Source organism: Euprymna scolopes, chromosome 25 (genome assembly GCF_053919585.1).
Source record: "Euprymna scolopes isolate OS-2025 chromosome 25, ASM5391958v1, whole genome shotgun sequence".
Classification (NCBI taxonomy): Eukaryota; Metazoa; Mollusca; class Cephalopoda; order Sepiida; family Sepiolidae; genus Euprymna; species Euprymna scolopes.
The window spans coordinates 32,070,771-32,095,082 of NC_136506.1; the positions used below are offsets into that span (position 1 = coordinate 32,070,771).

General features: G+C 35.3%; 1 protein-coding gene across 1 annotated transcript in view; it reads right to left on the reverse strand.

The window, feature by feature from the left end:
* Positions 1 to 24,312, reverse strand: part of LOC145247313 (uncharacterized) — a 558,870-nt gene that overhangs the window by 389,047 nt on the left and 145,511 nt on the right. Inside the window, exons 66-77 of the mRNA XM_080108949.1 lie at positions 19,743 to 20,177; positions 19,227 to 19,283; positions 17,410 to 17,844; positions 16,361 to 16,402; positions 15,365 to 15,436; positions 14,742 to 14,783; positions 13,968 to 14,402; positions 13,114 to 13,170; positions 11,260 to 11,694; positions 10,741 to 10,797; positions 7,649 to 8,083; positions 6,595 to 6,636 (exon numbers count right to left, since the gene is read on the reverse strand). Coding sequence (XP_079965075.1) covers positions 6,595 to 6,636; positions 7,649 to 8,083; positions 10,741 to 10,797; positions 11,260 to 11,694; positions 13,114 to 13,170; positions 13,968 to 14,402; positions 14,742 to 14,783; positions 15,365 to 15,436; positions 16,361 to 16,402; positions 17,410 to 17,844; positions 19,227 to 19,283; positions 19,743 to 20,177 — 2,544 coding nt within the window. The remainder of the gene's footprint in view (positions 1 to 6,594; positions 6,637 to 7,648; positions 8,084 to 10,740; positions 10,798 to 11,259; positions 11,695 to 13,113; positions 13,171 to 13,967; positions 14,403 to 14,741; positions 14,784 to 15,364; positions 15,437 to 16,360; positions 16,403 to 17,409; positions 17,845 to 19,226; positions 19,284 to 19,742; positions 20,178 to 24,312) is intronic.

Here is a 24,312-nt window from a genome sequence, read left to right on the forward strand (position 1 = left end):
TATGCTCTAGTCCATCACCTTACAGATGCTAAACTTCTGACTGACAACCATTATAGATTTAGACAAGTCCGTTCCACAGCAGACATCCTAACTGTAATCTCTGAACGTATATACCATTCACTGTACAAAGCGGGGGAGGGCAGAGCGGTAGCTCTAGATATATCTAAGGCTTTTGACAGGGTATGGCATGAGGATCTCCTCAGGAAAATTAGATCATACGGTATCACTGGTAGAATACTTAACATAATTAAATCCTTCTTAGATAAGAGAAAAATCCAGGTTGTCCTTGACGGTCGTACATCTAAACAATATGATAAAAATGCGGGAGTGCCCCAGGGGTCTATCCTTGGACCTCTATCGTTCCTGATATTCATAAATGACCTCCCCGACAAAATTTCCTCTGAAATGAGTATATATGCTGATGACACTACACTCTATAACAGGTACGACAGGAAGACGAATGAACACATTTCTAAAGAAATGGCAGAAACACTAGAGGAAGACCTCCAATCTGTAGTGGAATGGGAACAAAAATGGTTGGTCACGTTCAATGCCGCCAAGACTAAACTAGTTTCATTCAATAATTACAAGAAACCCTCTCTACCACCTATAGTAATGGCCAACGACTCTTTATCTGAGAGTACATCTTTCAAACTCCTTGGCCTAACGTTCACAGGAAACATGAGTTGGAACAATTACATTGAAGGCATTGCCAGGGTCGCTGCAAGAAAGGTGGGCTCTCTCTACGGTGCTAGACAACAATTAACACCTGAAAGTATCCTGTACCTCTATAAGGCCACCATTCGCTCATGTATGGAGTATTGATGCCATATTTGGGCTGGTGCATCTGCTACTAGTCTCTCGCTCCTTGACAAGGTTCAAAAGAGAGTCGCAAACCTGATAGGCCCTGAACTGGCATCTAAGCTTCAGCCTCTGTCTTATCAACGAAATGTAGCATCCCTCTGTCTGTTCTACAAGTATTTTAGTGGTGAATGAACTGCAAGCACTTGTGCCCCCACGACGTGAGCACCCTCGACAAACCCGACAGGCTGCTAAATCCCACCCCCACACTGTAGAGATCCCTAGATGTAAAAGATCTTTCTACTCTAATAGTTTCTTCCCCAGAACCGCTAGACTTTGGAATTCCATTTCAGGTCTCTGCTTCCCCAACAGTGCAGAAGAGAAGTTCAAGTGTAACGTGAACCGACATCTTGCTGCCCAAATCCCTACATAGTACCCCAGTAGTTGTTGCCCCTGATAGTAGCCCCCTACACCAAAGTGGCAATTTGCCTTGTTTGGGGTGAAAATGTAATAATAATGTATATGAAATAATTTTACCTTTGCAAGGACGGTGAATATACAACACATATTTAAAATAATTTTGCCCACACTAAGACGGGTAATTTAAATACATATATGAAACAATTTCACATACTTTTTGACCCCAAAACGGACATTACTCTCTCCAACCCAACCTCCAAAAGAGAACTTAAAATTAACCCAACCCCCAAAAGAGAACTTAAAATTAACATAATCATGCTTCTTTCTACCCATCTCTCCAACCCTCACATCATGCTCGGATGATAACATTAAAAATTTTTAAAAAATATAGATCACCCCCCCCCCTATAGAAACTGGCCTAGTAAACTTTCATAGTAAACCAACAATATATATGTATTAATCTAATTTTGAGATCGTAAACTGTTTTAGCCATATCCAGAAGCGATTCACAAATAAAGTAATTTTAAGATAGAAAATTGTTATCTTTTACCACCCTCATTTAATCCAGAGTGACGCTAATTATTCTACTAGTATAAATTTGCCCCTATCTCATTCAATATGGGGCAATGCCAGGAATTCTGCTAATAGATATTTCCACCAATATCCTTCAATCCCGGGCGACGCCGGCGATATTGCTAGTATATTTTCTCACCCATCTCATTCAATCTTGAGCAATGCCGGGTAGTCTGCTAGTGTATATGTGCAGCCATCTTATACAATCCCGCGTGACGCCAAGTATTGGTCTATTCTGTATTTTTACCTATCTTATTCAATCCCAGGCGATGCCAGGTATTCTGTTAGTATTTATTTGAACCTGCCTCATAAAATCTCGGGTGATGCCTGGTATTCTGCTTCTATATATTTCCACCTATCTCATTCAATCCAGAGCGATGCAGGGTATTCTGCTAATATATATTTCAATGTATCTCATTCAATCCCAAGTGATGCTGGATATTTTGCTAGTATATATTCTAACCTACATTATTCAATCCAGGGCAACGCCGGGTATTCTGCTAGTATATATCTCCATCAATCTCCTTAAATCCTGGGAAACGCAAGGAATTCTGCTAGTATATATTTCAATCAATCTCATTCAATCCCAGACAACGCCAGGTATTCTGCTAGTATATATTTGCATCTATCTCATTAAATCCCAGGCGCCCGTGTATTCTACTAGCATACATTTGCATGTATCTCATTCAATCCTGGGTTACTTCGGGTATTCTGCTAGTATATATTTGTGTCTATCTCGTTGAATCCTATAATTCTTGGATACGTTACTAATTTTGACAATCATTTTTCATGATTTAACCCACATTATCACTCCGCTCTTACTAAAATAAAAAACTTTCATACATTGTCTGAGCTGTTTATTTCATTACACACTCACTAATAAAATAACTCACATTTCATTATTTTGCATAATTCTTGGATATGTTACTAATTTCTACCACTATTTTTATGATTTAACCCACATTATCGCCCCTATTACTAAAATAATAACTTTGAGACCTTATCTGGGCTGTTTATTTCATTAAAAACACACCAATCATATAACTCACATTTCATAATTTTTCAAAATTCTTGAATATGTTACTAATTTTGACAATCATTTCTCATGATTTTACCCACATTATTGTCCCCCTCTTACTAAAATAATAACTTTGACATATTCATTGCAAACACACTAATCAAATAAGTCACATTTCATCATTTTTACATTACAAACACACCAATCGATAGTCATGTTCACCCGAAAACGGTTTCTGCAATTTCTAGGACTGTCTTCATATCCTTCACCACACTGTTAAAAATATACATGAAATATTCCCAAGTAGTTACCCATCTGATAATGACCAAGTTCATTGTTGCTTAACTTTGGTGATCTACATAAAGTATTTTGTATTCCCAAGTAGTCACTCATTTGAGAATGACCAAGACAATGTTGCTTAACTTTGGTAATCTATATAAAGCATTTTTTATCCCCAAATAGTTACCCATCCTATAATCACCAAGCTAATTGTTGCTTAACTTTGGTGATCTATAAGAGCATTTTGTAATCCCAAGTAGGTACCCATCTTATAATTACCAAGCCCATTGTTGTTTAACTTTCGTTATCCACATAAATCATAATGTATTCCTAATTAGCCACTCATCTGATAATGCATAGGCTCATTGTTGCTTAACTTTGGTAAACTATATAAAGAAATTTGTATTCCCAAATAGTTACCCATCCTATAATAACCAAGCTAATTGTTGCTTAACTTTGGTGATCTAAATAAGCATTTGGTAATCCCAAGTAGTTACCCGTCTAATAATCACCAAGCCCATTGTTGCTTAACTTTTCTTATCTACAAAAACGAATTATGTATTCCTATTAGTCACCCATCTGATAATGACCCAGTTCATTGTTGCTTTTCTTTGGTTATCTACAAAAAGTATTTTGTATTCCAAAGTAATTACCTATCTGATAATCACCAAGCCCATTGTTGCTTAACTTTGGTTTTCTTCATAAAGCATTTTGTATTCCCAAGTAGTCACCCATCTGATAATGGCCAGTCTCATTGTTGTTTAACTTTGGTAAGCTACATAAAGCATTGTGTATTCCCAAGTAATCACCTAACTAAGAATGACCAAGACAATGTTGCTTAACTTTTACTAAAATAATAACTTTGAGACTGGGCCGTTTCTTTCATTAAAAACACCAATCATATAACTCACATTTCATAATTTTTCAAAATTCTTGAATATGTACTAATTTCGACAATCATTTCTCATGATTTAACCCACATTGTTGCCCCCCTCTTACTAAAATAATAACTTTGACACATTGTTTGGGCTGTTTATTTCATTGCAAATACACTAATCTAATAGGTCGCATTTCATCATTTTTACATTACAAACACACCAATCAATAGTCATGTTTACTCGTAAACGGTTTCTGCGATTTCCAGGACTGTCTTCATATCACTCACCTCATTGTTAAAAATATACATGAAATATTCCCAAGTAGCTACCCATCTGATAATGACCAAGTTCATTGTTGCTTAACTTTGGTGATTTCCATAAATCATTTGGAATTACCAAGTAGTCACCCATCTGATAATGACCAAACAACGTTGCTTAACTTTGGTGATTTACATAAAGCAATTTGTATTCCGAAGTAGTCACCCATCTGAGAGTGATCGGGACAATGTTGTTTAACTTTAGAGATCTATATATAGCATTTGGTGTTCCCAAGAAGTCACCCATCTGATAATGACCAGGCTCCGTGTTGCTTTACTTTGGTGATTTACATACAGCATTTGGTGTCCCCAAGAAGTCATTCATCTAATAATGATCAAGCTCATTTTTGTTTACCTTTAATGATCTACATAAAACATTCTCTATTATGAAGTATTAAACCATCTAATAATGACCAAGCTCATTGTTGCCTAACTTTGGTTATCTATATATAGCATTCTTTATTCCCAAGTAGTCACACATCTAATAATGACAAAGCTTATTGTTGCTTAACTTCGGTGATCTACATTAAGCATGTTGTATTCCAAGTAGTTACCCATCTGGTAATGTCCAAGCTTATTGTTACTTAACTTTGGTAATCTACATGAAACATTTTGTATTCCCAAGTAGCCACCTACCTAGTAATGACCAAGCTAATTGTTACTTAACTTTTGTGATCTATATACAGCATTCTGTATTTCCAAGTAGTCACCCATCTGATAATGACCAAGCTTATTGTTCTTTAATATTGGTGATCTACATAAAACATCCCGTATTCTGAAAGAGTTACCCATCTGATAATGAACAAGCTCATTGTTGCTTACGTTTGGTTATCTACATACACAATTTTGTATTCCCAAATAGTCATCCATCTAATAATGAGCAAGATACATCCAAAAGTGGTCACTCACATATTATAACAATGATTTTATATTATTCTAATTGTATTCGACAATGAAGCTACATCAAACTGAGGTCACGTGCATATTATAACAATGATTGTATATTATTCTAATGGTATTCGACAATGAAGCTACATCCAAGGGAGGTCACTCGCATATTATAACAATGATTGTATATTATTCTATGGTATTCGACAATGGAGCTACATCGAAGGGAGGTCACTTACATATTATAACAATGATTGTATATTATTTTAATGATATTCAACAACAAAGCTACATCCAAGGGAGGTCACTCGCAAGGGAGGTCACTCGCATATTATAACCATGATTGTGTAAGGAGGAGGTCATGTCTAGCTTTAGGGAAATAAACATCACTCACATATATGGAGGAGGTCATGCCTGGCATGTATAGCTTTAGAGAAACAAACGTCACTCGAAAATAAGGAGGCCATGCCTCATATAATAGTAATGATAGTATATTATTCTAATGGTATTTGTCAATGAAGCTACATTCAAGGAAGGTCACTTGCATATTATAACAATGATTGTATATTAATCTAATGGTATTCGACAACGAACCTACATCCAAGGCAGGTCACTCGTATAATATAACAATGAATTCCTTAGAGTGGTATTAGTCTCAGCATTCAATTGACTTTAATACCCCATCCTCCTTAACTCAAGATTATATGAAAAACATAACCTCATAATAAGAAGAATGGCTGTCTGAATAATAATCTTTTTTATTTCAGAATTTGGAATCAGCAGTTTAACAATGTGTGATGTTTAGAATATGATATTTTGTCTCAATTTAGTATACAAACAATATATAATATACATCTTTTTTACTTGGTCTTTGGCTCAGATCAAAGTGTAGTATCTGTTCTTAGAATTCAAGCGGTTTCATCTTTCGCCTCCCCCTTCCCACTAAGAAAATAAGCACGAGGTCATGCTTTGTATGTGAGGCTTTAGAGAAACAAACGTCACACGAAAATAAGTATGGACTTCTAAATAATAATGTTTTTAGTTCAGATTTATTACACTTTCTTCCTTGAATTTTAGTTATTAAACAATACTATTCAAAAAATCAGTATATACCGAACTTATATTCATAAAAAAAAGAAAATAAAAGGCATGAAATGAACAAAATATCAACGACTATTTAAACATCTAAAGATTACAACCCTTTTTAAAATGTTAAAAAATTATTATTTCTTTAAACTATTTTTTGTATGAACTGATTTTCTACTACATAACATTCCATACACTTTTTATCAAAATAATTATTTAAAAATTGATAAAAATTGGAGTGAATGTATTGGTTTAGAAATTGTGCCAAGAATATGAATAGATCATGGTAGGGAGTTTGTTGGCACTTTTTTCAACTGTCCACAAATATACTTACCGGCTGTAGTTGTTTTCTTTGTAGATGTTGTTATTGGAGATGCTGAAAATAAATATATAATTACATGAGCCACATTATTGGAGAAATTGCTTAAATTTTATAATAGGTAACTTGTAGAGAAACTCGAGTTAGGGTTACGATAAACAAATGTTTCACCTTCTCATACTATTATTGTTTTCAAATCGGCGTATTCACCGATTTTCAATCAAATCAATTGATTGCCTGCTCTAGTCAAGGACTGAAGCCCTCCCCCAACCAATGCAGTGTACAACATGGGAGCTTCACATACCTCTCCTCAGCGACATAGTCTACAATACATTTTTGTCTGCATCGCACTGTAGATTATCTGTTGATTTTATACAATTATCTATAAATAATGGCTTCTCTTAAAGTTTAAAATGCAAAAGTCCAGTATCATGCTTTAAATGTGCTCTAAAAAAGAAACATTCATTTTGAATGCGCTTCTGTCATATAAAAGATTTACAGTTAATTTTAGAAGCTGACCCTTTTCTGCTTGACCGGTAATAAAATTTCTCAAATGCATTTCTGATTTAACGTCCTTTCAAAGTATAAACTTTATTCAAAATCGAACGTTATTCTGTAATCGTTTTTTCGATTATCAATTTTCGATATTTATCAGATGTATTCCGATACAAAAGTTATAACTTATCTAAGAACATTTCCAGACACATTAAGTATCTCCCTCTGAAATAAAGGTAAAAAAAATTGCATGTAACACTATCTATGCATGAAACGATTATTTAAGGCATATATTCGACAAACAACTCACAATATATGCATTAAACTTTAATAATCGTAATATTTTTAGAAACTATTTTCTACTGATGATCATTCTGCAGAGCAAGTTGGAATAAGTAGTACAACTATAAGCTACAATCATAGCTATTTTCTCATCTTAGTCATATTACAATAATGGAAAAAGTTGTTGGTAAATGAAAAGTAACCTTATTTGTATTACACTAATTCGGCTAATAACAGGAACTGCTAAAATAGAAGTAAAACACTAGGTTTGAGGAATATGAATGATTCTTACTTGGCAAATGGAAACATGCTTCAACATCCAAGTTTACTTTGTAGTTTGGATTCTGATCATCTTCTTTTTCTTCCAAAATCACCTTGATTGCTGTCACTTTGTCAAATGTAGTTGAGATGAATGGTCCAGGTATTTTATTTGCACCAGGAAGTGGTTCGAAATTTTCAGATCCTGGACGTTGTACAAGGATTGTGATTTTCTTTGCATTACCGCTCACATCAACCTTGATCAGCTCTACTCCTTCAGGGTCATCGGTCAGTTTTACTGTGATGCTGGGTTTCGTGTCAGTGGATTCAGTTGGTGCTGGTACAATCCATCCAGGACCTTCAGGTCTGACATCACTTACAGGAGAGTTTGGTGTGTCTGGTGTTCCAGTAATGTATTCATCAGGGATGAGGCTTTTATCATTCATACCCTTGGAAGACTCGCATCGAACTGCAATAAATTAAATTAATTCTATAGTTTTGGAGTGTAGTTTACAAACTTCCATTTTATCTAAATCTTTAATAAAAAAATATAATAAAGGTTTTATTCTAAAAACATCAATTACATAGAATATATAATAATTTTAAGTGATATCTATCTATTGAAACTATGTCACTGGCATCATATGGGAAATAGAAATGAGACATAAACTTGTTGCTAATCATGGACGTCATCACATTCTGGTGTGTAAAAATGCAGCTCATGAAAGCAGCAAATGTGCAACATGTTTATTTTAACGTGGTTAGAAGCAAGAAAGACAAGTCTTACCGTGGGTGCTCAGCGAGTGAGTTTAGGCTAAGAAAAGGAAGAACAAACATGGCGGCCAGCATTTTTATTTCGTCCGTTCTCACATAATCTCGTGTGTGCGTGAAGATGGAAACTATAAAACGATGTTCATTTCTCATGATTGCTTGCTGGCTTAGACCAGCATGCAGCTACATAAAGAGACACGCCGAAGGACGAAGATGGAATGATAAGGTGGGAGAAAGAACGGTCGCCATGATGGAAGAGCTCCTGAAAGAAGCAGAACGGCAAGACCCAGTCCGGGGAACCTGGAACGTACCGCGAACATTGGATGGAGTTGTGTGGTGCGATGCGAGCAGCATTGCAACAGGGGTCGTTTTGGAAATTGGAGGAGTAGTTGCAGAAGATGCAGCCTGGTTGAGGAAAAAGAATGACGTCAGCCACATCAATGTGGCAGAATTAGACGTGACAATAAAAGGAGTCAATCTGGCCTTGAAATGGGGACTACGTGACATCTGCATCAAAACAAACTCTGCCACGGTGTTTGCTTGGCTAAAGTCTCCCATTTCAAGTGAAAAAAGGATAAAAACGAAAGGGGCTGCGGAGATGTTAGTGAAGCGCAGGCTTGGGCTGCTGACGGAGCTGATGCAAGTGTTTTGTTTGAAGCTTCGCGTAGACATGGTGGCTTCTGAAAAGAACCGAGCAGATGCTCTCACGAGAGTGAAGAAGAGTTGGCTGTTGCCAGAGAAAGATGTTGTTGCTGCATCGGATCTAGATGATGTTGGCGTGCGAGAACTGCACAATTTGCACCATATGGGGGTAGAGAGGACTTAGTACTTAGTGAAAAAAGTCGACCCGAGGATCACCAAGGAGTAAATGAGGCAAGTGGTCAGGACATGCGACAGATGTCAGTCGACTGATCCTGCTCCAAGCACGCATGAAGCTGGCCAATTGGAGGTGAGTGGGACCTGGGAGAGACTGGCATGCGATGTCACTCATTGCAGGGGTGGACTTTACCTGACCATAATTGACTGTGGGTCCGGGCGATTTGCCCTATGGAAGAAGCTACGTGGAGGAACAGGCAATGAAATAGCGGCAATCCTTGATGAGGTGTTTTTGGAGCGAGGCCCCGTGGAAAAGTTGTTAACCGACAACGGGACTGCATTCAAGTCAATAGCAGTGACAGAAGTACTGAAGAAATGGAAGATCCAACAATTTTTCAGAGCTGCCTACAGACCCAGTGGCAACGGAATCGTGGAGAGAAACCACTGAACCATAAAGGTAGTTGCAGAAAGAGGAGGCACCTCACCTGAGCAAGCCGTCTTCTGGTATAACATGTCGCCTAAACTGGGACAAGTACCAGAGACGGTCCCGCAACTGTCAATGTTTGCATATTCCTGGAGACATCCCAGGGTGGAGCCGGCAAGCCGAGAAGTAGAGGCCACAGGGACAATTAAACTCGGGGACGAGGTATGGGTGAAGCCACCGTGAGTGCGCTGCACCACACAATGGAGTAGAGGTCGCGTGACTGGGAGGAACACTAGTAACAACATTGTGGTGGAAGGAGTCCCGAGGCACATTCTCGACGTCAGACCAGTGGAGGGCGGAGCAGTGGAGGGGAGTGTGCAGCCACAGGAGGAGGACGAGCCACCTCAGAGGTCAAGTAGAGAGAGGCGACCGCCACAGTGGATGAGAGACTACGAAATGTGATCTTGAGATCAGGGAGGCATGTGGTTAGAAGCAAGAAAGACAAGTCTTACGTGGGTGCTCAGCGAGTGAGTTCAGGCTAAGAAAAGGAAGAGCAAGCATGGCGGCCAGCATTTTTATTTCATCCGTTCTCGTGTAATCTCGTGTGTGTGTGAAGATGGAAACTATAAAACGATGTTCATTTCTCGGTGCTGGGAGATTATTCCCGATCGGGCAGGAGAAAAGGCAACGAGAGTGGAGACAGAGGACTGTAGCGATAATCTTTCTTGAACATTCCGTTTGTGTATTTGAGGTGACCCCCCCCCATTATACTTCACTTGACAACCATTTTCTTGATATATTACCGCTTTGAAAACAATTCAAGGCCTATATTAACATCAATACGTTATGCAAAATCAATTCAAGTCGAGATACTTGTCTGAAATGCGATTTTTCTCCAAAGTTTAAAGCATTTTGTGTATAATTATTTTGCATTTATAAATGAAAAAGAGTTTTCTTTTAAAAAGATAAACAAAACTTAATATTTCTGAAAAAATAACTAAAAGATTCATGTCGAGGTATTTGATTTGTAATCGTATAAAAATTAATGAATAAACCATGAAATGTGTATTTGATAAAACAATTTATGCAATGTTTTAAAATATAAAGCCACTTACTCGGTGTGGTAGTAGTCGTTTTAGTTGTTGTAGTCGTCGTCTTTGTTGTTTGAGATGCTGCAAATAAAGATATGAAAATAGCAACATTATGTGAGAAATATTTAGAAATTTTATGATTCATAAGTCAGTCTAAAAAAATACAAGGAATTTCTTTTTTACTGTGTTTTTATGAAATTGAAATATAATAAAGTTAAAATTTGATGATTTAAACACAAAGAATTATAATAAAAGTTGCATCAACCATAAAAGCTAGAGTGTGTGTGATGGTGTGATATGCATATATCTAGCAAGAAATTTAATTTTAGAATCTAATATCCTAACTATAAAGATTAGCATTTAATATAATAACTATAGCTATCTTTTCATCTAATTCCGACGTTTATTTTATGCCAAATCGTGAGATACCAAGAGATCCCTAGTTGTCTTAAACAGGTTTATCCAAGTTAAAGATAATATTTATGCATAGAATTAATAAACTATGAATAAACACTCGGTCAAAAGATAATGAAATATTCTTACTTGGCAAATGGAAACATGCTTCAACATCCAAGTTTACTTTGTAGTTTGGATTCTGATCATCTTCTTTTTCTTCCAAAATCACCTTGATTGCTGTCACTTTGTCAAATGTGGTTGAGATGAATGGTCCAGTAATTTTATTGGCACCAGGAAGTGGTTCGAAATTTTCAGATCCTGGACGTTGTACAAGGATTGTGATTTTCTTTGCATTACCGCTCACATCAACTTTGATCAGCTCTACTCCTTCAGAGTCATCGGTCAATTTTACTGTGATGCTGGGTTTCGGGTCAGTGGATTCAGTTGGTGTTGGTACAATCCATCCAGCGCCTTTAGGTCTGACATCACTTACAGGAGAGTTTGGTGTGTCTGGTGTTCCAGTAATGTATTCATCAGGGATGAGGTTTTTATCATTCATACCCTTAGAAGACTCACATCGAACTGCAATAAATTAAATCAATTCTACAATTTTAGATTGTAGTTTACAAACTTCCATTTTATCTAACACTTTAATCTCTATTTCGTCTCTCTTCTTCTACTTCTTCTTCTTCTTTTCTATCTTCTTCTTCTTCTATCTTTCTTTTTCTTCTATATATAAAATGAACTCATTTTTTCGCCTTTGATTTTGACCTAAATAGGATTAAAAATCAAGACATTTCATGGAAATGTGATATGCAAAAATTGTAGCACATCATCTGACGTGTGTTATATGCCTATTTCCTCTACACTTCCTCGATAATCCTGTATTCCTATATTTTTTCGGCTGAGAGTTCACAGCCAATATCGGTTAAAATCAATGAAATTGTAAAATGTTCTATCTCTAATAAATTCCTCCTACATCCGCTACCACTTAACATCGTTGCGGATCCACTCAAAAGTGACAGAACGAAGAAACACCGGTTTGGGTTCGTAGTTGATTAAAAACAAATTGAATGGCATTTTAACGTTCCTTTTCGTTCTATGTTTGTTTTGAAAAAAAAAAAAAATGAAATCGACTGGGTGAAACGCACCATTGGAGTGGATTAAAAAAAAAACTTAAATGGACTGGGAGAAACGCACAATTTGATTTAACGAATCGAAGGTTTATTTATGCCATTTCTTATTTCGCTTTCGTTTTGCAGTTGATTAAAAACACTCGAAGGGAATTTCGCTTTATTTCCTTTTTTTTTTTCCGCATTTCGCTTTGCGCTGTGTTTTGTTTTTATTTTGATATTTAAACAGGGTTATTTTTTTGCTTATTCTTTATTTTACCCCGCCCCTCATACACACACACATCTCCAAACGACCAGGAAACGACGGGTACTCCGCTATTAATAAATATAATAAAGGTTTTACTACAAAAAAAAAAAAATTACATAGCATATGTAATGGTTATAAGGGATGTGTACCTATTGAAAAGTTTTCACTGAGATCATATGGAAAATAGAAATGAGACATCATGGACGTCATTACATTCTGTTGTGCAAAAATGCAGCTCATAAAAGCAACGAATGTGCAACATGTTTATCTTAATACTTGACAACCATTTTCTTGATATATTACCGCTTTGAAAACAATTCAAGGCCTATATTAACATCAATACGTTATGCGCAATCAATTCGAGTCGAGATACTTGTCTGAAATGCGATTTTTCTCCAAAGTTTAAAGCATTTTGTATATAATTGTTTTGTCTTTATGAATATATATCCTGAAAAGAGTTTTCTTTTAAAAAGATAAACAAAATTAATATTTCTTAAAAATATCTAAAAGATTCATGTCGAGGTATTTAATTTGTAAACGTACAAAAATTAATGAATAAACCATGAAATGTGTATTTGATAAAACAATTTATACAATGTTTCAAAATATAAAGCCACTTACTCGGTGTGGTAGTAGTCGTTTTAGTTGTTGTAGTCGTCGTCTTTGTTGTTTGAGATGCTGTAAATAAAGACATAAAAATAGCAACATTATGTGAGAAATATTTAGAAATTTTATGATTCATAAGTAAGTCATACTGGTAAAAATACAAGGAATTTCTTTTTTACTGTGTTTTTATGAAATTGAAATATAATAAAGTTAAAATTTGATGATTTAAACACAAAGAATTATAATAAAAGTTGCATCAACCATAAAAGCTAGAGTGTGTGTGATGGTGTTATATGTATATATCTAGCAAGAAATTTAATTCTTTATAAAGTTAGAATCTAATGTGTAGTACTTACCAACAAAACAAACGCCCACGTGTTTGTGCCTTGTATAGGCATGCGCGACAACAAAACTTGGGTTTTTATAAGCGGAAGTCTCGAGGTTGTCAGGAATCTACAGGCGCATGCACAAGAGAAGGGATTGAGATAGTGGTATAAAAGGCAGGTTGAGTGAGAAGGTTGTTGTTGTTGTCATTGGACGTTACAGTGACGCGTGCGTTAGCAGGTGATTAAGAGGCTGTTTTTTTTTTTGTCTGTCAAGTCGTGCACCTCGGTGAAGATCATATAAGTCGTGCACCTCGGTGAAGGTAAAGGTCATATAATATCCTAACTATAAAGATTAGCATTTAATATAATAACTATAGCTATGTTTTCATCTAATCCCTACGTTTATTTTATGCCAACTCGTGAGATACCAAGAGATCCCTAGTTGTCTTACCACAGGTTTACCTATGTTACAGATAATATGTATGCATAGAATTACTAAAATATACATAAACACTCGGTCAAAAGATAATGAAATATTCTTACTTGGCAAATGGAAACATGCTTCAACATCCAAGTTTACTTTGTAGTTTGGATTCTGATCATCTTCTTTTTCTTCCAAAATCACCTTGATTGCTGTCACTTTGTCAAATGTGGTTGAGATGAATGGTCCAGTAATTTCATTGGCACCAGGAAGTGGTTCGAAATTTTCAGATCCTGGACGTTGTACAAGGATTGTGATTTTCTTTGCATTACCGCTCACATCAACCTTGATCAGCTCTACTCCTTCAGGGTCATCGGTCAGTTTTACTGTGATGCTGGGTTTCGGGTCAGTGGATTCAGTTGGTGCTGGTACAATCCATCCAGGACCTTCAGGTCTGACATCACTTACAGGAGAGTTTGGTGTGTCTGGTGTTCCACTAATATATTCATCAGGGATGAGGCTTTTCTCATCCATACCTTTAGTAGACTCACATCGAACTACAACAAAAAGAAAACATTAAAATTTTTAATTTAACAATTGTATGTGAAAATATACATTACTCAATAAATTTATGGCCATTTATCGCAAACCTACAGTTATATTTTTTTCCAATATTATCAAAATATTAAGGAAGCAAGAAAAAAGAAGATATATTTTGTTTAGTTATTTTTTAGATGAGAATTAATAATTTGTATTATTTGGAATATTCAGATCATTATTTTCATATTTGTTATTGTATTCACAATATTTTGTTTCACGTAACGGCCATCTTTTTTCAGTTTAACCGATTGTCTGATTGTGTAAATTCCGAAATTATCAATTATTTTATTTCTCACCTGATGTTGTTGAAGTGGGTCCTGTTGTTGTTGAAGTGCTTCCTAATGTTGTGGTGATCGTAGGTGTCATTGTTAGAAAGAAGAAAAGAAAGCAAATTTTGTTACATATTTAATTTGTTTGAAAGATTTAGTGAAAACTTCAACAGTCTAAAGATTTTCGCTTATTTTCATGTATTAAAACATCCAATAGTGTATAATACAGATAAACAAATGAATAATTCCTTGAACATGAGTTGAGAAAGCTTTTTATTATTAATAGAAAACGAAAAATAATCGCTAAATACTGTATAGTTTAGTGAATATTACTGATATTAGAAATTGTGTATTTCATAGTGCCTGTTGTATTATTGATATCAGTCATGCAAGCTAATAGATACTCCACAGTGAATATTGTAGTTACAAACTATTTACTGTGAAGTCATTATACTGTCATTGATACCAGTATGGACTAACAACTATTGTTTTTTTATTCTCGGATCCATAGCACCATTTTCGCTTATGATTTTCAAAATCTTTAAACCGTGCTAGGTCTGTATAGTTCTTGTAATGGTATAGATATACCGTTTAAGAATATATATATTTATCAAGCAAAGAAAGTTCTGGAGTATTCTCCAATATTTTACCTGTGGTTATCAATGGTGTTGATGTTATTGTTGGTGTTCCTGTTGAAGTGGATCCAGTGGTTGGTCCAGGTCCTATAAGGTAAATACATTATTATGTTCAAATAAACATTTTTTACTACCATATGTAAACATGGAATGAAATCTTCTCATTGAATACAATAAAGAGAAATCATTCTTGAATAATAATTCATAATAATCTCAGATCGGTAGAACACTTAGAGAGAATATAGCTTGAATGTAACTACGTCATTGTCTAGTTTAAAAGAAAGAGAAATTAGGAAAGACTGATATTAAAATGAAACTGTTATCGAATTTTTTGTACAAAATGTATATGATGATAATTGGACATTTATCTCAACTGGCTTTTTATTTCGACTAGCAAGCCCACCTGGCGTTGCTCTGGACCGTATAAGACAATGAGAAAAATTTTGAACATATCTGTTATTCTTAGAATAGAGGAAATTTTTATGTTTATGTATGATTTGCCATCTTGAGCAAAAGAATATTTTACCTCCCCTAGGACGGGTATTGCATAACATATGTCTGGAATAATTGAAATTAGATTTAGTGTAAGAATATAAATTTGAGATTCTATCACAAATTATTAACAGATATTCAGTTGATATATTTTCTTGCTTGAATTTGAGTTCAGTATTAAAAAATACTATTAAAAAAATCAATATATACCCAACTTATATTCCTAAAAAAAAGAAAATAAATGACATGAAATGAACAAAATATCAACGACTATTTAAACATCTAAAGATTGCAACTCTTTTCAAAATGTTAAAAAATTATTATTTCTTTAAACTATTTTTTGTATGAACTAATTTTCTACTACATAACATTCCACACACACTTTTTATCAAAATAATTATTTAAAAATTAATAAAAATTTAATTGAATGCATGGGTTTAGAAATTGTGCAAAGAATATGAATAGATCATGGTAGAGAGTTTGTTGGCACTTTTTTCAACTGTCCACAAATATATTTACCTGCTGTAGTTGTTTTCTTTGTAAATGTTGTTATTGGAGATGCTGAAAATAAATATATAATTACATGAGCCACATTATTGGAGAAATTGATTCAACTTTATAATTTGTAACTAGTAGGGAAACTCAGAGCTGTCCGGGATTAAATGAGGATAAACAAATGTTTTACCTTCTCATACTATTATGGTCATCAAATCAGTGTATTCACCGATTTTCAATCAAATCAATTGATTGCCTGCACGTCTCCCCTCACCCATGCAGTGTACCTCATGGTAGTTTCACATACCTACCCCCTAGCGACATAATAGTCTACAATACATTTTTGTCTGCATTGTACTGTAGTTTATCTATTGTTCATTTTATACAATTATCTGTAAATAATGGCTACTCTTAAAGTTTAAAATGCAAAAGTCTAGTATCATGCTTTAAATGTGCTCTAAAAAAAACATTCATTTTGAATGCGCTTCTGTCATATAAAAGATTTACAGTTAATTTTAGAGGCTGAGTTGTTCTGCTTAACTGGTAATAAAACTTCTCAAATACATTTGTGATTTAACGTCCTTTCAAAGTACAAACTTTACTCATAATTGGACGTTATTCTGTTATCGTTTTTTCGATTATCAATTTTCGGTATTTATCAGATGTATTCCGATACAAAAGTTATAACTTTGTAAGAACATTTCCAGACACGTTAAGTATCTCCTTCTGAAATAAGGTAAAAAAATTGCATGTAACACTATCTATGCATGAAACGATTATTTAAGGCATATCATCGACAAACAACTCACAATATATGCATTAAACTTTAATTATCGTAATATTTTTAGAAACTATTTTCTACTGATTAACATTCTGCAGAGCAAGTTGGAATAAGTAGTACAACTATAAGCTACAATCATAGCTATTTTCTCATCTTAGTCATATTACAATAATGTAAAAAGTTGTTGGTAAATGAAAAGTAACCTTATTTGTATTACAATAATTCGGCTAATAACAGGAACTGCTAAAATAGAAGTAAAATACTAGGTTTGAGGAATATGAATGATTCTTACTTGGCAAATGGAAACATGCTTCAACATCCAAGTTTACTTTGTAGTTTGGATTCTGATCATCTTCTTTTTCTTCCAAAATCACCTTGATTGCTGTCACTTTGTCAAATGTAGTTGAGATGAATGGTCCAGTGATTTCAGTGGCACCAGGAAGTGGTTCGAAATCCTCAGATCCTGGACGTTGTACAAGGATTGTGATTTTCTTTGCATTACCGCTCACATCAACCTTGATCAGCTCTACTCCTTCAGGGTCATCGGTCAGTTTTACTGTGATGCTTGGTTTTGGGTCAGTGGATTCAGTTGGTGCTGGTACAATCCATCCAGGCCCCTCAGGTCTGACATCACTTACAGGAGAGTTTGGTGTGTCTGGTGTTCCAGTAATGTATTCATCAGGGATGAGGCTTTTATCATTCATACCCTTAGAAGACTCACATCGAACTGCAATAAATTAAATCAATTCTACAATTTTAGAGTGTAGTTTACAAATTTCCATTTCATCTAACTCGTTAATCTCTATCTCTTCTCTTCTATCTATCTTTCTTCTATCTTCTTCCATCTTTTCTTTCTATCTATCTATCTTCTATATATATAAAATGAACTCATTTTTCCCCTATTATTTTGACTTTAATAGGATTGAAAATCAAAACATTTTCTGCAAATGTAATATGCACAAATTGCAGCACATTATCTGACGTGTGTCATATGCCTAGTTCCTCTACACTTCCACGATAATCGTGGATTCCTATATTGTTTTGGTTGGGAGTTCACGGCCAACATCGGTTAGAATCAATGGAAGTTGTAAAATCTTTTCTCTCTAATAAATTCCTCCTACCCCTGCAACCACTTGACACCGTTGCAGATCCGCTCACAAGCGACAGAACGAAGAAACACCGGTTTGGGTTCGTAGTTGATTAAAAACAAATTGAATGGCATTTTAACGTTCCTTTGCGTTCTATGTTTGTTTTGAAAAAAAAAAAATGAAATCGACTGGGTAAAACGCACAATTTGATTTAAGCGAATCGAAGGTTTCTTTATACAATTTCATATTTCGCTTTATTTCCTTTTGTAGTTGACTAAAAATCTGGAAGGGAATTTCACTTTATTTCCTTTTTTTTCCGCATTTTTCATTGAGCTGTGTTTTATTTTTATTTCGATTTTTAAACAGGGTGATTTCTTCGCTTATTCTTTATTTACCCCCCCCCCTTTACGCACACACCTCCAAACAACCAGTAAACGCCGGGTACCCCCGCTATTAATAAATATAATAAAGGTTTTACTACAAAAAACAACAATGATATAAAATAAGTAATAGACATAAGTGATATCTATCTATTGAAAATTTTTCACTGAGATCATATGAGAAATAGAAATGAGACATAAACTTATTGCTAATCATGGACGTCATCACATTCTGGTGTGTAAAAATGCGGCTCATAAAAGCAACAAATGTGCAACACGTTTTATCTTAATTTTTGACAACCATTTCTTCGATATATTACCGCTTTGAACACAATTTAAGGCCTATATTAACATCAATATGTTATACACACTCAATTCGATTCAAAGAAACTTTTTTTGAAATGCTATTTTTCTCCAAAAATTAAAGCATTTTTTGTATAATTATTTTGCATTTACAAATATATATGCTGAAAAGAGTGTTCTTTTAAAAATGGAAGCAAAACTGAATATTTCTGAAAAATAAACAAAAGATTCATGTCGAGGTATTTGATTTGTAATCATACAAAAATTAATGAATAAACCATGAAATATGTATTTGATAAAACAATTTATACAATGTTTCAAAATATAAAGCCACTTACTCGGTGTGGTAGTAGTCGTTTTAGTTGTTGTAGTTGTCGTCTTTGTTGTTTGAGATGCTGTAATAAATAGAAGCAACATTATGTGAGAAATATTTAGAATTGTTATGATTTATAAGTAAGTCATACTAAGCAAAATACAAGGAATTTCTTTTTTACTGTGTTTTTATGAAATTGAAATATAATAAAGTTAAAATTTGATGATTTAAACACAAAGAATTATAATTAAAGTTGCATCAACCATAAAAGCTTAGACTGTGTGCGATGGTGTTATATGTATATATCTAGCAAGAAATTTAATTCTTTATAAAGTTAGAATCTAATATCCTAATTATAAAGATTAGCATTTAATATAATAACTATAGCTATGTTTTCATCTAATCCATATGTTTATTTTATGCCAAATCGTGAGATATCAAGAGATCCCTAGTTGTCTTACCACAGATTAACCTATGTTACAGATAATATGTATGCATAGAATTACTTATACTCGGTCAAAAGATAATGAAATATTCTTACTTGGCAATTGGAAACATGCTTCAACATCCAAGTTTACTTTGTAGTTTGGATTCTGATCATCAACTTTTTCTTCCAAAATCACCTTGATTGCAGTCACTTTGTCAAATGTAGTTGAGATGAATGGTCCAGTGATTTTATTGCCACCAGGAAGTGGTTCGAAATCCTCAGATCCTGGACGTTGTACAAGGATTGTGATTTTCTTTGCATTACCGCTCACATCAACCTTGATCAGCTCTACTCCTTCAGGGTCATCGGTCAGTTTTACTGTGATGCTTGGTTTTGGGTCAGTGGATTCAGTTGGTGCTGGTACAATCCATCCAGGACCTTCAGGTCTGACATCACTTACAGGAGAGTTTGGTGTGTCTGGTGTTCCAGTAATGTATTCATCAGGGATGAGGCTTTTATCATTCATACCCTTAGAAGACTCACATCGAACTGCAATAAAGTAAGTCAATTTGAAAATTTGTATTATATATTTTTTAAACGTTGTACTTGAATTTCAGAATTAAATATACATTTGGAAATTTTAAATCATTTTCATTACATTATTTCAAAATGTAATTATGAAAACCAGTTTTTAATTAGAAAAATCAAAGCTATTGAATTTAGATTTAATCAAATAACACATCTTCAATCTTTAGTAATCTTTAAATGTAAGGGTCATATTGAAACGTATTCGATATAAGCAATAAAAAGAAATTTTAAATGTGTATTTAGTTTAAAATATATGTCATTGTAAAATGAGGCTTGATTTGGAGTTCAGTTTATAAAGTACGATTCAATTTAACTAACCGGCGTCCTAGAGGAAGTTAAACAATTTAAAGTATGGTTGTTGTTGTTGTTGTTGTTGTTGTTGCTGGTGCTGCTGCCCAATTACCAACCTCCTCATTTTTTTTTTACACAGGCATCACCACTTATCAAGGCCAAGAGGCCACTCAAGGATAAGGGTTAAAGAGTATACAGTAGAAATTGGACAATATAGTAATCATTAGTAATAAAAATTCGGTAAATTTGATAACTTATATGGAACGGCTCATCAAGAACTTATTTACGTTAGACTTGAAGACAACCATATTGTAGTCAGCCGGAAAGCAGGTAAACGGAAGACAATTCCATAGGCGTGCAGTTCTAAGAAAGAAGCTTTGTTCATGGAATCTACGTTTAGGTTTAGGCACAGATAAAAAGTGGGGGGAATTATTGATAGTGTTTTCAGCTAGATGAGTGTTTCTTTTGAAAGTTTGGCGAGAGGGGACCATAGACTGAAGCTCAGTCGAACACTTTCCATGAAAATAACGATACATCAGAAACAAACTCGCAACATCTCTTCTGTGAGATAGAGGTTGCAGGGAAGAGAAAAGGACATCTCCTACGAAGCTACGAAGTCTATTTTGAACTCTATCAAGGCAGGACAAGTCCTTTCTAGCAGCTCCTGCCCAGATGTGGCAACAGTATTCCATCCTTGGACGCACCTGGCTCTTATAAAGATAGAGAATTGCATCAGCAGTGAGATATCAACCGGATCGATAGAAAGATCCCACCATTTTTCCAGCGGCCTTGGCAACAGATTTGATGTACGTGTTCCATTTAAGATCAGGAGTAATGGTCAAGCCTAGAAGCTTGTCAAAACGTGAGGTCTCCTGAAGACGAGAGCCATTCATTTCAATTGATGCCAGATGGTGATCAGAATGTTGATGATGTAAAGAGAGAAGCTTGGTTTTAGATGCATTAAAAGTAACCAGCCACTCCTTTCCCCATTGTACTACGTGCTCAAGATCAGAGGAGAGAGAATTGGAGAGAACTTGGTCGTTTACTGTCTTAGATGTGCTACCATAAATGGTAGTGTCGTCAGCATAAATGTCTACAAATGATGTAAGGATGTGATTTGGAAGATCATTAATGTAGATCAGGAAAAGAGTTGGGCCCAGGATGGACCTCTGAGGGACACCAGCATTAATACTGTGAGCTTCTGATTTTTGCCCCTCAACTACTACTCTTATGAACCTATCAGAAAGAAATGATTTAATAATTGAGAAGACATTTCCAGCTATACCATAGCTAGAGATCTTGTGAAGTAAACCTTTATGCCATACCCTATCAAAGGCCTTAGATATGTCAAGAGCAATTGCCCTAGAAAGGTTGCCTCCGTCGAGAGATTTGCTAATCCTATGAGATATAACTATAAGCACATCTGCTGTAGATCTAGCAGAATAGAAAACCATATTGAGTGTCACTAAGAAGGTCATTTTTGTTGAGATGGTTGATTACTTCTGTATTTAACACAGATTCCAGCAACTTACTCATGACGCACAGGAGACTTATTGGCCTGTACTGAGAGGGGGATGAGCGATCACATGAATTCTTAAATACAGGGCATACTGATGAAATTTTCCAGGGTGATGGGAAACTATTCTCCTTAAGACAACGTTAACAGTTTTGTAAGTATGGGTGCTAGTTCAGGTTGAAGTTTTTTGAGTACTATAATTGGAATACCGTCAGGGCCAGTTGCTTTACTGGAATCAAGGTTTTTGATTAGCTTGGCAACATCACATACAGATATACATATATCACATAGCGTGTTTTCTGATACAGGAGGAAATATTGGGTGTTGGTGGCCTTGGTTGCAAAGCGTAGAATTAACTGCAAAGTTCTTGGCAAAGGGTTTGGCTTTGTCTGATGCTGACGAGATTACCTCAGGTCCATTGATGATAATTGGGATAGAGCACACGCTTCTTTTCAGGATTCTGTTTGCTATTTGCCAAAACTGGTGGGAACCAAGCTGCTGCTCAGCTACTTTGGACTTAACGGATTGAGCATACAACTCTCTTGCGTTCTTTATTACTTTCTTACAATGGTTGCTGGCAGTCCTGAAAGCGGCTTTAGTGTCCATACATCTATTACATTGGAAGCAGTGGAAAAAGTGATTTCTGTGCGCAATGGCAGCAGCACATTCTGGAGAGAACCATGGCTCGCTGTTAGGTTTTAGCTGGAACTTTTTCGAGGGTATGAAACGGTCTATACCTACAATTAACCATTCTGTTAGGTCTGATACTATAGAGGACACATCCTTTTTAAACATGGAGCGCAGAGGTAGATCCGATATAAATGTACGGAAGCTATCCCAGTCAGCCTCAGTGTATCGATATATTGTACGATGGAGAGGTACGTCTGGGGACTTATTACATTTCATTTTTATCTTAATTGATACAAAGATTGGTCGGAAGATCCAAGAGGAGACAGAACAGAAACTGAAAATAGTTCAGGGCAAGTTGTGAGAAAAAGGTCTAGTAGGCTCGCATACTGGCCGTCATTGTCGGGCACACGGGTGGGTTCATGAACAATCTGAGTGAGGTCATAGGCAATGGAGAAATCATGACAGAACCTCCCCTCATCATCGGTCTTGTTTGAGTGGGTCAACCATTCGACGTTGTAAACATTGAAATCTCCACATACGTGAATGTTAGCTGAAGGATAAGCAGATAGGACTTGGTCAATTTTCTCAGATATGCTTTTAAAGATAGTAACTCCGCTGTTGTGGGGGCGATAGAGAGTAAATATAAATGCAGTAGTGTGAGCTAAAGCAATCCGGAAGCACATATAGGGTAAGTTAGGATCTTCTCTGGAGATGTCCCTACCACAAGGAAAGCCATCTTTAATATAGGCACATATTCCATGCCCATAGCGATCTTGAGGGTCAGATTTAGAAGTTAACTTAGAGTATCCTTTAATTGCAAACTCTTCTAGGGAAATAGCCTGTAAAGTACCGTTGTTGTAGCTGTTGTTGTTGTTGTTGCTTCTGCTGCTACCCAACCCCCTAGTTACTCATGGTAAAAATGGCTTTCGAAACAGACACTTCCAACTTCTTCATATGAAGAACAGTTTCGGAACAGATTCCCAAACCCCCTCTCATCACCCGCTACATCCCCATATTAAGAACGGCTCTCGGAACAGACACCCTATCTTGTGAGTGGGAAGAGATTTTCATGTAATAATGTAAGACGCTGAAACCAAACACTAAAAAAAACTTCGGATCGCTTACTAAGATTCGTTCATTTAGTCATGTCATATTTTTGGACGCTAAAAACAAACAGTAAAAAAAGGAAGTCCGTCTTGTTTACTAAGATTCGTTCATTTAGTCATGTCCAAATTTAGGACGCTAAAAACGATTTTATTATAACAAATAAATGTGTCTGTAACGGCGTGCGGAATTTAAATAAGATGTTGGGTAACAGTTTAGAGATAAAAAAAAAATTGCATGTGGCATTTGTTATTGCAAACCTACGGTAATTTGGTCCAGAGGGGAATTTCTGCAATCAAAATATTATACACAGGACAGGATAAAGGGCAAAAGTCTGTGTTTATGTGTATGTTCAGCTAAACGTAGAAAAATACAAAACGGTCAAATATAAATTCTGTATTTTGTCCATTGTCGATTCTCCAAATGTATATTTAAAATTTAGTGAAAAATATTCATTCTTTGAGGGTAAACTGGCCCAGTTTTTGTTAGGGTTGGTGTCTGTTTTATCATGGATTTTTAATGTAATTATGTAACAATTTGGAAAGAAAACAATGC